General features: G+C 37.6%; 1 protein-coding gene across 1 annotated transcript in view; it reads left to right on the top strand.

The window, feature by feature from the left end:
- SLC22A25 (solute carrier family 22 member 25) overlaps window positions 1-14,193 on the top strand; it is a 68,949-nt gene that overhangs the window by 46,162 nt on the left and 8,594 nt on the right. Inside the window, exons 5-6 of the mRNA XM_003274121.3 lie at window positions 2,278-2,401; window positions 5,411-5,526. Of these exons, the coding sequence (XP_003274169.2) occupies window positions 2,278-2,401; window positions 5,411-5,526 (240 nt within the window). The remainder of the gene's footprint in view (window positions 1-2,277; window positions 2,402-5,410; window positions 5,527-14,193) is intronic.

Raw genomic sequence — 14,193 nt, 5'->3', positions numbered from 1 at the left:
AGAGAAATGCAAAACAAAACCACAATGAGATACCATCTCACACCAGTTAGAATGGCCATCATTAAAAAGTCAGGAAACAACAGGTGCTGGAGAGGATGTGGAGCAATAGGAACACTTTTACACTGTTGGTGGGACTGTAAACTAGTTCAACCATTGTGGAAGTCAGTGTGGTGATTCCTCAAGGATCTAGAATAGAAATACCATTTGACCCAGCCATCCCATTACTGGGTATATACCAAAGGATTATAAATCATTCTGCTATAAAGACACATGCACACGTATGTTTATTGCGGCACTATTCACAATAGCAAAGACTTGGAACCAACCCAAATGTCCAACAATGCCAGACCGGATTAAGAAAATGTGGCACGTATACACCGTGGAATACTATGCAACCATAAAAAATGATGACTTCATGTCCTTTGTAGGGACATGGATGAAGCTGGAAACCATCATTCTCAGCAAACTATCGCAAGGACAAAAAACCAAACACCGCATGTTCTCACTCATAGGTGGGAATTGAACAATGAGAACACGTGGACACAGGAAGGGGAACATCACACACCAGGGACTGTTGTGGGATGGGGGAAGGGGGGAGGAATAGCATTAGGAGATATACCTAATGTTAAATGAAGAGTTAATGGGTGCAGCACACCAACATGGCACATGTATACATATGTAACTAACCTGCACGTTGTGCACATGTACCCTAAAACTTAAAGTATAATAAAAAAATGAAATAAAATACTTGTGATTGCATTATGAAATTCTTGTACTGTGTTTTTCAACTCTATCAGGTCAGTTACATTCTACTCTATACTGACCATTTTGTCTGTCAGCTCCTGCAATGTGTTACATGATTTTTAGCTTCCTTGCATTGGGTTACCATGTACTCCTGTAGCTCAATGAACTTCATTCCTATCCATATTCTGAATTCTGCTTCTGTCATGTCAGCCATCACTACTGAGTTTACATTTGCTAAACCAATAACCCATAAGACAGGACATAGCAATAAATCATTGCCTGGGAGTTATTCATGTTCCTGACCATCCTTTCCTCAACAAGTATTGTAGAAACAGAACTATTACAAAAATGTTTTCCCCAATAGAGGAAAATATTTGAGTAGATATCCTTAATTGTGGCCTATGTTTATATGTACATCCCTAGAAAGAAATTTGTGATAAAGTTTGAGATGCTTTTAATTGTTGTAGGTGATATTGGATGATAGGAAGGGACAGCAAATTTACCTCTATACATTTCTAAGAACTGCATAGTTGCTCCAGTTAAAAACATAAAGGCAAAACGAACAATTTTTTTTTTTTATACTTTAGGGTTTTAGGGTACATGTGCACAATGTGCAGGTTTGTTACATATGTATCCATGTGCCATGTTGATTTCCTGCACCCATTAACTCGTCATTTAGCATTAGGTGTATCTCCTAATGCTGTCCCTCCCCCCTCCCCCCACCCCATAACAGTCCCCGGAGTGTGAGGATCCCCTTCCTGTGTCCATGAGTTCTCATTGCAAAACGAACAATTTACATCTTGTCCTGTGCTCTCTCTTCCTTCTATTTACTTTACAAACCCTAATGTATGGTCAACTACACCCCTTCCCTTAACAAAACCAGTTCAGTGGAGGAAGCCTATTTGGTCTTTACCTCAGAGAGATAATTACAGATTTAATACAGAGAGAAAGTTCAGATAGAGAAAAAGTGTACTCCCTGTCAGGCTCATCCATTAGTTCATCTTATCTCTGTAACAATCATACATGGTAACATTGTTCCATTTACATAGATGAGCAAACTGAGGAAGATTTAGGTAAATGACTTGCTAATATATCCAGTTTCGGTCATAGATGGTATGGCCAGAAATGAGTCTAATCTCTATAAGGCCTCAAGCATACATCAATTATTTCAGGGTCTTTACTTTAGGAAAAAGAACGCATTATGAATAGTCATTTGTTATGCCCTTACTAGGACCTTGGCAGGCATCTGTACAAGTGATGATTCCTCATGCTTCAGCATCAGGAGCTCCATGATAAATTTGCTGAATAAGAGGGATGCCAATATGACTCAAGTGTTTATCTGTGTACTGCACAGAGAGTCATCCTTACATTTTCCTGGTGATGGCACAAGAGAATGTAGGCTTTTATTTCCTGGTATAACCAAACAAGAGGTGGGTGTTAGCTTGGAGGGGAAAGGCATCTCAGGATAAATGTTACGTGAAAAAAAATGAGTAAGTAGTAGTTGGCTGCACCTCTGTCCTCTTCTTTGCTCAGGTGGCTGGCAGAGTCTGCTCGGTGGCTCATTATCAATAACAAGCCAGAAGAGGGCTTAAAGGAACTTAGAAAAGCTGCACACAGGAATGGAATGAAGAATGCTGAAGACATCCTAACCATGGAGGTAAGCAAGATGGGAGCTGGATATGGGATGCTGGGAAGACATAAATTGTCATCTATACTTGTTGGTGTTCATAAGGTGAATAAAGGAGAGAAACACAGGTATAGTTATGGGTCATCTCACCTCACGATCATTCTCAATGGGTGTCAACATTGGATTAACATTGAAAGAGAATATCCTGTTGCTGAAAGGATGGGACATAGATATTTTACTCAACAGAGGCAGTGGCACAGAGTGTTAACAATGCAAATTTTGCATTGGACTGACTCTAACTCTATAATAGAAAGTAATCTAAACTAGTTCATTACTTCCCAGTTATTATTCTGTGGCCTTCTTTCAGGGTAATAAGGACAGAGGAAGGAAGGATTAGTGAGCAAACAGAATAGGACATAAGGAGGTTCACTTATTTGTTCACTCTGTCATATATTCTTTCATTCAAGATATATTTAGTGAGTGCCTGCCTGTTCCAGATTTCATTCTTTCTTGGAAATATGACAGTGCCAACACCAGTCCAAATCTATATTTGTATGGAGTTTCTTCTACTTACTATAAGTTTTAAAGCATGACTAAGTGGAAATGCCTGGGGGAAGTCTTTATCTTTTTTTCCACCCCATGGATTATTAAGTAAATGTAAAGTATTTATCAAAAAATTATAGTATGCCACAAGTGGTACTAGGTCATGAATGACAGAGGAAGTCCGGGTCACAGCCTGAATGGAACTTTTACTTTAATATGAGAGAGGAGAACTAATGGACCTGTTTAAATCTAAGTGTTGGAAATTATAAAAGTATAGAAAGAATGTTAATGAAGACAAGAAAAATACATTTTACCTTATTTTACTGAAACAGGAGAGGACTAGGAGCTAGTTAATCAGAGAATGAATAAAACATCTCTTAAGACATGGTCAATGACATATCTGATGGAACTTAGTCCCAGAAGGAAGCAGAGATCCTTCAGAAGGAGATTTGAAATAAGAAGCCTGAAAATCCTCCTGTGAGTTAATGTTCAACTGAAGGTGGCAGGAAGAAATAAATATTCCCACAAAGATGAACCCATTGCAGAGACAATAGCACAGGCATCCCAATATAATAGTGAAAATATTGGCATAGCTTTTTTTAAAAAAGGAAATGTTGAAATTCAGATGGAATTGAATGTCATTTCTAGACTGCATCTAAATATATATAAAGAATATATAGAAAGAGAATATATAGAGTATATATATATGTATATATATACGTATATATACGTGTATATATATATATACGTATATATACGTATATATATATATAATGTAATTCTTTGGGGTCAACTGAATTCTCAGGTGCTAGCTGTGGTTTCACACACACACACCTAGCATGTGACCTACAAGGTTGGCCCAGTAAGAAAATAAAAGCTACTCTTACAGAAGTTCAGGAAGATTTAAAACAACAACAACAATTAAGTGTTACAAAAAACAGTAGAATCAAAAAAATAACAATGCATTATCTCAAAGTGAATGGCAACTGACTGTCCCCTCAGCACGCAGAGGAAGGACAGTGTTGCTCAAAAGAAGCAATTGGTTCAGGATGTGGATTCTATGCATGAATGGGTACCTAATATTGTGTTAACTTGATTTTTTTATTTTGTAAATATTATCCATATATGTGTGGTCTTATTGCTGTTTCAACCTCCATCTGACAGACTGCCTAACACACCTACTCTAGGCAGCCCTTATAGCCTAAAGCAAATCCACTTTATATCAATATCAATCCATTGATCAGTCTAATTTTAGTGGTCAGCTAGTTCAGTACATAACGTTCATCTCCTATGCCCAAACCAAACATAACTGAGAGATAGTTAAAGGGTTCAGAAACATGGAGATCAAAATTTTTAGCATTTGTACTACTGAGAAAACTGGAATAGAAGACATGACTTTACGTACCTTGTCTCAACAGGATTTCTAACACTTCATCCCAGAATTAAGCTTACTCACCAGTCACAGGTTTTCCCAGAGGTGCAGAGCCTAACCTGATAAACATAGGATGTGGCCCAGAAAGCAGACTTGAATGCAATCTCTCTCTAAAAGTGTTCCGGGCACTACAGCATGCCTGTCTCATTCTCCCACACTCACCAACAATACCATAGTCCTCCACAGGCAGCTTAGGGTATGTGGAGAGGGACCAAGATTATCCCTGTTGAAACTTGTTCCTCATAGAAACATAAGGGTTAGTTTCCAGTTTCATCCATCATTCTCAGCAAACTATCGCAAGGACAAAAAACCAAACACCGCATATTCTCACTCATAGGTGGGAATTGAACAATGAGAACACATGGACACAGGAAGGGGGACATCACACTCCAGGGACTGTTGTGGGGTGGGGGTAGGGGGGAGGGACAGCGTTAGGAGATATACCTGATGCTAAATGATGAGTTAATGGGTGCAGCACACCAACATGGCACATGTATACATATGTAACAAACCTGCACGTTGTGCACATGTACCCTAAAACTTAAAGTATAATAATAATTAAAAAAACAAAGGTTAGGAAGAAAGTAACCCACTCCCAAACCTCCAGTATTTCTGAAACAAGAACCAAAATAAACTCTCTCAGGAAATTTATCTCTTTCCTGAGGCAGACAAACTGTTTTTCACCAAAGGCAGTTCAGCTGAGAACCAGGTCTTTGGGGCCCATCTGGTATAAATGGAGCTTTGGAGTTTAATCCAAGTAACTCTTCATTTTTTTCCCCATCCTGATCTGAATCTCTAACCTACATATTCTTTTCAATGCTCTGCAGCCAATTAAATCTCTTGTCTAAAATAGCCTTGATAAATAATTTCTCTGAGGCTTCTTTAACTCTCTAATCTAACTTTCATACCACTTTTATATTTGCCATTGCATTTTTAAGGTATGTATTTTCTGCTAGACAGAAACGGATGTCATCTATCTTGTCATCTGTTGGTTGACAAGTCCTCTTACAATGCCTACCATTTTGTGACAACTGAACAGTTTGTTGCTTCTGCTGTTGTTGAAGGTTTTGAAATCCACCATGAAGCAAGAACTGGAGGCAGCACAGAAAAAGCATTCTCTTTGTGAATTGCTCCGCATACCCAACATATGTAAAAGAATCTGTTTCCTGTCCTTTGTGAGGTAAGTTTCATGCAGTGTGTGAGGAATGTTAAAATAGAGGAGACATAAATCCATTTCTTATTTCAAATGATACAACATGTTGAAGGAAAATATTTGGGGGATAAAAGATGATAAATCCATAAAGAGAATCGCTATTTTTAAAAGTGGTAAAAGGGTTATGAAAAGACTGACACAAAATTAATTACACAATGATTTCTGTTTATAACATCATTCTACCAGGCTCATCACTGGAGACTTATGCTGAGAACTTCAATTATGGTATAGGTTTAGACTCAAAGTTTCTTCATTTGTTTCCATTTTAATTGAGCTAAATTATAAACAGCAAATTATATGAATGTATACAGATCAATGAATATTACCATTTATTAATATCTAGCTACCCCTCAGATCAAGGTATAGAAAAAATTCTAAAACACTAGGAAATGATCATAAGTTCAGCAAGATGACATAACCGAAAATCTTACCCTTCAACCACACACAGAAACACTGATTAAATAATGACTGGACAAAAATACTTCTATGAGAATTTCAAAACTGAGATAAGACATTGTAATGCCCCAGATGAGCATGAAACCAAAAACAGTTGCACTGAAATGGGCAAGAAGAGTAATGTCAGTTTATACATGACAACCCCTTCCCAAAGTTATTACAGCCCATGCCAAGAGAGGACACCCTGGCCTATGACTTTTCCCTCATAGGGAAGGAAAGAGTAGAGCATTCAGCCACACCTTGGCCTTTGGACACACTGTGTGAGGAACTGGTGTCTGTCTCCCCTCACTCAGAGCACTGATGGAACTGGCATATTTGGATGCCTGGGGTCACTGAGGACAAAGTGAGTACAAAAGAAAGCTGTGACTCACACAGCTCAGTGCAATGAAAGGAAGATGCACAACTTGAGATTTCTCCCTCAGGAGGGAAAGGAGTTCAGTATGTGTCTGATATACTGATTTTCCAGGGAGATGCCCAAGAAATTAGTTTCTTTCTAGCCCAACCATTATGCCAGTAGGACCCCACACACACTAGATGCCTCAGAACTACTGAGAACAAAGACAGCTGGGTGTTAAGCTGCTGCATCAGAGGACTCATGGTACGGCAGACAGACACCACAGAAAGCAAGAGATTGACAGTTCCTGAAAAACAGAAACCAGGAAATCCCCCTAATTAGGAATTTACATGCACAAATACAGAGAAGATACTTTCACAGAGTAGAATTGAAGGTCCCCAGAATCTCTATCTGGGCCGATTGTAAAAGCCAGTCTGGGAAGACAGGAAGAGGTGGCTATTTCTTCAAATGTATAGATACGAATGCAAAGCTACAAAGAACACGAAGAAACAGAGAAATATGGCACAAAAGGGAACAAAATAAATCTTAAGAAACTGATTATAAAGAAATGGAGATATATAGACCGGGCACAGTGGCTCATGCCTGTAATTCCAGCATTTTGAGAGGACGAGGCAGGCGGATCACCTGAGGTCAGGAGTTCAAGACCAGCCTAGCCAAACATGGTGAAACCCCATCTCTACTAAAATTACAAAAATTAGCCAGGCATCACGGCCCTGTAATCCCAGCTACTCAGGAGGCTGAAGCACCAGAATTGCTTCAACCCAGGAAGTGGAGGTTGCAGTGAGCCAACATTGCACCACTGCACTCCAGCCTGGGTGACAGAGCAAAACCCCATTTCAAAATAAATAAATAAATAAAATAAAAAATTACAGACTTAAATGTAAGACCTAAAACTATGATAATACTAGAAGAAAGCATTGAGGAAATCCTTTAGGACATTGCTATTAGCAAAGTTTTCTTGAGTAAAAACTCAAAAGCACAGGCAAACAAAGCAAAAAAACGACAAATGGAATTACATCAAGCTAAAAATCTTCTGCACAACAAAGGAAAACAACAAAGTGGAGAAACAACCTACAGAATGGAAAAAAAAGTGCAAACTATTCAACTGACAAGGGATTAATAAATCAAACCTATAAGGAACATAAACAACTCAGTAGCAAAGAAACAAATAACCCTATTTTTAAATGGGCAAGATACCTGAATAGACATTTCTTAAAATAAGATATACAAATGACCAACAAGTATAAAAAATGCTCCATGTCCCTACAAAGGACACAAACTCATCATTTTTTATGGCTGCATAGTATTCCATGGTGTATATGTGCCACATTTTCTTAATCCAGTCTATCGTTGTTGGACATTTGGGTTGGTTCCAACTCTTTGCTATTGTGAATAGTGCCGCAATAAACATACGTGTGCATGTGTCTTTATAGCAGCATGATTTATAGTCCTTTGGGTATATACCCAGTAATGGGATGGCTGGGTCAAATGGTATGAAAACATCATTCTCAGTAAACTATCGCAAGGACAAAAAACCAAACACCGCATGTTCTCACTCACAGGTGGGAATTGAACAATGAGAACTCATGGACATAGGAAGGGGAACATCACACTCCGGGGACTGTTGTGGGGTGGGGGGAGGGGGGAGGGACAGCATTAGGAGATACACCTAATGCTAAATGACGAGTTAATGGGTGCAGGAAATCAACATGGCACATGGATACATATGTAACAAACCTGCACATTGTGCACATGTACCCTAAAACCCTAAAGTATAATAAAAAAAAAAAAGAATAAAAAAAAAAAAAATGCTCAATACTGCTAATCACCAGAAAAATGTAAATTAAAATCACAATAAGATATTATCTCACCCCAGTTAAAATATTATCAAAAAGACAAAAAGACAAAAAACAAATGCTGGGGAAGAAGCACATAGAGGGGGATGTTTGCACACTGTTGGTGGGAATATAAATCAGTACAGCCACTATGCAAAACAATATAAAACTTTGTGAAAAGATTAAAACATGGAAATACCATATTATCCACCAGTCTCACTTTTGGGTATATATGCAAAGATAGAAAATCAGCATATTGAAGAGATATCTGCACTTCTATGTTTTTTGCAGCAGTATTCCCAATAGCCAAGATATGGTATCAACCTAAATGTTTATCAATGGCTGTATAAAGAAAATGGGGTATATTGGCAGGCCGTGGTGGCTCACACCTGTAATCCCAGAATTTTGGGAGGCCAAGGTGGATGGATTGCTTGAATCCAGAAGTTCATATCAACCTGAGCAACATGGCAGAACCCTGACTCTACAAAAAAAAAAATAAATAAATATACAAAATATTAGCCAGGCATGGTGGCACATACGTGTAGTCCCAGTTACTCTGGAGGCTGAGATGGGAGGATAGCTTGAGCCCGAGGAGGTGGAGTGTCACTTTTAAGACAGAGTGAGACCCTGTCAAAAAAAAAAAGAAAACGGGATATACATTATATATATATACTTGGATATATATATAATCAGATATGTAGAGAGAGACAGATATAATGGAATATTATTCAGCCATAAAAATAATACATTCCTGTCATTTACAGCAACATGGATGGAATTGGAGGACATTATTTTAAGTTAAATTATCCAGGCACCAAAAGACAAATATTGCATGTTCTCACTCATATGTGAGAGCTAAAAAATTTATCTCCTGGTGGTAATAAGTGAAATGGTGGCTACCAGAAGCTGGGAAAGATATTGGGGAGAGGGTATTAAGAGGGATGGGCTAATGGGCACAAAAATACAGTTATATAGAAAAAATAAGATCTAGTTTTCAGTAGCACAATAGTTATAGTTGACTATAGGTGACTATAGTTAACAATAAAGTTATTGTATATTTCAAAATAGCCAGAAGAGTATATTTAAAATGTTCTTGACACACACACACACACACAAATGATGAATGTGTGAGATAATGGATATCCCAATTACCCAGGTTTTATCACTATATACTGTATGATTATATCAAAATATCACAGTGCCTCATAAATATATATAATTATCATGTATCCATAAACATTAAAAATTTTAAAAAATTCATATCTAGACATTTTATAATAAAATTATCAAAAGAAAAGAATTTTGAAAGCAGCAAGAGAAGTGACTTGTCTTGTACTAAGAGAACCTCCATAAGACTTTGGTTTGTTTTCCCACAGAAAGTTTACAGGCCAGCAGAATGTATGATGATATATTTAGAGATGAAAACTGCCAACAAAAAGTACTATATCCAGCCAACTGGCCTTCAAAAATGAAGGGAAATAAAGACTTTCCCAGACAAACAAAAACTGAGTGAGTCTGTCAACACTAGATCTGCATTATAAGAAATGTTAAAGGGAACCCTTCACGTTTAAACAAAGAACCCTAACGAGCAACATGAAAGCATATTAAAGTATAAGGCTTACTGGTAAAGGAAACTATGAGAAGTCCAGAGCTAACATCATACTCGATGAAAAACTGAAAGCTCTTCCTTTAACATCGAGGACAAGAGTCACCACTTCTATTTAATATAGTACTTAAAGTGCTAACCAGAGCAGTTAGGGAAGAAAAAGAGATTAAAAGCATCTAAATAGGAAAGGAAGAAGTAAACTAAGCTCTAGTCACCGGTTATATGATCTTATAAGTAAAAATCCTAAAGATTACACACACAAAAATTTTAGAGCTAATAAACAAATGCAATCTAGTTGAAGGATACAAAATGCACATAAAAATCAGTTGTGTTTTTATACACTAACAACAAACTATCCAAAAATAAAATTAAGAAGTGATCTCATTTATAATACCATAAAAGGGAAGAAAATACTTAGGAATAAACTTAACCAAGGAGGCAAAAGACTTGTACACTGAAAACTACAAAACATTGATGAAATAAACAAAACAAAGACGAATGAAAAGATATATGCATGAATTACAAAGCTTTGTATTATTAAATGTTCATGCTACTCAAAGTAATCTGAAGATTCAATGCAATCCCTATCAAAATCTCAGTGGCATTATTTTACAGAAATAGAAAAAAATCCTAAAATCCTATGGGAACCATACAAATTTTAGAATAGCCAAAACTACCTTGAGAAAGAAGAACAAAGCTAAAGGCCACACACCACCTGATTTCAAAACATATTGCAAAGCAACAGTAGTTTAAAACACTATGGTATTTGCATAAAGATGGACATTTAGACCAATGGAACAGAATGGAGAATGCAGAAATCAATCCATGCGTATACAGCCAACTGATCTTTGTGGGGGTGACAAAGATACACAATAGAAAAAGATAGTTTCTTCAACAAATGGTGCTAAGCAACTACATATCCACATATATGTGCCATAAGGAAAGGATTCAATTTCATTTTACTGTGCTATCAGGAAAGGGTTCTGTGCTCTAAGGAAAGGGTTTCACTTGATTAAAATGTATATATATATACACCCAATTTTCTTTATTAAATGAAATTGAACCCTATCCTTATAGCACACACAAAAATCAACTGAAAATGGATTCAGGACTTAACATGAGACCTGAAACTATCAAAATCCTAGAAGAAAACATAGGTGAAAAACTTCATGACATTAGTTTTGGCAATTATTTCATGGATATGATGCCAAAAGCACAAACAATGAAAGGAAAAATATACAAATGGGACATCAAACTAGAAAGCTTCTGCACAGCAAAGGAAATAATAGAATGAAAAGGCAGCCTTCAGAATGAGGGAAAATATTTGCCAACCACATATCTGATATGAGTTAATATCCAAAATATATTAGGAAAAACCTACAACTCACTACCACGAATGCAAATAGTCCAATCACAAAATAAGCAAAGGACTTGACTAGACATTTTTCCAAAGAAGCCATACAAATGGCCAATAGAACATGCGCTCAAAATCACTAGTCAGGAACATGCAAGTCAAAACTACCATCAGATATTACTTCAAATCTGTTAGGACATTATAAATAAATTGAATAAATAAATAAGAGATAACTGTTGGCAAGAATGTGGAAAAATTGGAACCACTGTACACTGTTAGTGAAAATGTAAACAGTACAGCCCCTATGGGAAGCAGTAGGACTACCATATGATTCACCAGTCCTACTTCCAGGATCTCAATTCTTTAAAGAAACAATTGAAATCAGGATTGGGAAGAGATATTTGCACTCCCATGTTCATTGCAACATTATTCACAATTGCCAAGATGTAGAAGCAACTTAAATGTCCATTGACATATGGATAAGTAAAATTTGGTATGTACACACGATGGAATATTAGTCAGCCATGGAAAGAAAAATGTCATATCTAACATGTATGAAACTTGAGGACATTATGCTAAGTTAAATATGCCAGGACAGAAGGACAAACACCACCAATTCCCCTTACATAATATATCTAAAATAATCAAATTTATAGAAGCAGAAAGTAGAATCGTAGTTTCCTGGGGCAGAGGGCAGGGGGAAATAGGAAGTTCCCATTTAATGGGCGTAAAGTGTCAGTTACACAAGATGCTGTACAACATTATGCATACAGTTAAGAATATTTTACTGTACACTTAAAAATTCGTTAACAGGGCAGAACTCATGTTATGCATTTTTACCAGTTTTAAAAAGTAAATAAGTGTTTTGAGAGTTCCCAGCTAAACTGGGATTTCAGTATCTGAGTGACTAGCAACCCTGCCCTAAGGGAAAGAGAAGAGGAGCTAGATGTGGGTGATTTCAGTGCCTTTCACAGGATACATGTTTTACCTGGTGGACAGCTAGTGCCTAGTTGTCCAAACCATAACTAGGAAGGTTTGGACAACTAGGCACTCACACAGGAAAATAGCTTAGACTGGCATATGCTGTTGTGGTTCTTATCTGATCTATGTGCAATTTATGCCTGCCTGACCATTGCTCTGCCACTGGGAGCCCAGTCCTGTGTTCTGATTTCTATCCTGGAGAAAATCCAAACTTGATAGACTGGATTAAGAAAATGTGGCACATATACACCATGGAATACTATGCAGCCATAAAAAAGGATGAGTTCATGTCCTTTGCAGGGACATGGATGAAGCTGGAAACCATCATTCTCAGCAAACTATCACAAGATCAGAAAACCAAACACCATGTGTTCTCACTGATAAGTTGGAGTTGAACAATGAGAACACATGGACACACGGAGGCGAACATCACACACCAGGGCCTGTCAGGGGGTGAGGGGTTAGGGGAGGGATAACATTAGGAGAAATACCTAATGTAGGTGATGAGTTGATGGGTGCAGCAAACCACCATGGCACGTGTATACCTATGTAACAAAAAGGCACGTTCTGCACATGTATCCCAGAACTTAAAATATAATTTAAAAAAAAAAAGAAAGAAAATCCAACCCTGAATAGCCAGCCCCTAGTTCTTCCAATGGAAAGCATAAATTCAATACACTGAACAAAAGGAAACAAGTTCAAGGATGTCTACTTACAGATCCTGGGTAAGCATCACCAGATCACATGATGCAGAAATAAAGAATCATGCACAGAGAGAGAAAAGCACATGGCAACGAGCAGTATATATAAGCAAGTAGGTTGTGGGTCACTTAGAGCTTCCGGGCAAATGCCTGAATGGTACACTTACAAGAAGTGCTGGGAAAGTCACAAACCCAATCTGCTAGGCAGGAAACATGGCTCCAAGTTTTTATCTCTGGCCACTGGCTTGAACCATTTGGGAGTGGCATAGAAATGGAAACTGTGTCAAGGGTGACTGAGCCCTGCCTCTGGTATAAGAAAGTTGAACTTGAATTCAAAATGGATGCTGAAGTAACATAAAATTATAAGTATTCACTACAATGAGATACAAATGTATGTTGAATATATAATTAAAGTTTATTGACTGCCTCTTTTTTTAAATTATACTTTAAGTTCTGGGATACATATGCAGAACGTGCAGGTTTGTTACACTGGTATACATGTGCCATGGTGGTTTGCTGCACCCATCAACCCGTTATCTAGGATTTAAACCGTGTATGCATAATGCTGTCCCACCCCTTGCCCCCCACCCGCAACAGGCCCCAGTGTGTGATGTCTCCCTTCCTGTGTCCATGTGTTCCCATTGTTCAATTCCCACTTATGAGTGAGAACATGTGTTGTTTGCTTTTCTGATCCTGTGTTAGTTTGCTGAGAATGATGATTTCCAGCTTCATCCATGTCCCTGCTAGGGACATGAACTCATCTTTTTTATGGCTTCATAGTATTCCATGGTGTATATGTGCCACATTTTCTTTATCCAGACTATCATTGATGGGCATTTGGGTTGGTTCCAAGTCTATGCTATTGTGAATAGTGCTCCAGTAAACATACATGTGCATGTGTCCTTATAGTAGAATGATTTATAATCCTTTGAATAATATACACAGTAATTGGATTGCTAGGTCAAATGGTATTTGTTTCTAAATCCATGAGGAATCACCACACTGTCTTCCACATGGTTGAACTAATTTACACTCCCACCAACAGTGTAGAAGCATTTCTATTTCTCCACATCCTCTTCAGCATCTGTTGTTTCCTGACTTTTTAAGGATCACATTAGGCTATCCACCAGGTTAAAAAAAAAAAAAAAAAAGTATCCTGTGAAAGGCACTGAAAACACCCACACCTAGCTCCTCTTCAAACAGGCGTGAGATGGTATCTCGATGTGGTTTCAATTTGCATTTGTCTGATGACCAGTGATGATGAGTTTTTTTCATGTTTGTTGGCCACATAAGTGTTTTATTTTGAGAAGTGTCTGTTCACATCATTTGCCCACTTTTTGATGGGA

The sequence above is a fragment of the Nomascus leucogenys genome, chromosome 4, assembly GCF_006542625.1.
Source record: "Nomascus leucogenys isolate Asia chromosome 4, Asia_NLE_v1, whole genome shotgun sequence".
NCBI lineage: Eukaryota > Metazoa > Chordata > Mammalia > Primates > Hylobatidae > Nomascus > Nomascus leucogenys.
The sequence above is the reverse complement of the archived record's forward strand: the minus strand, read 5'-3'. Positions and strand labels throughout refer to the sequence as shown.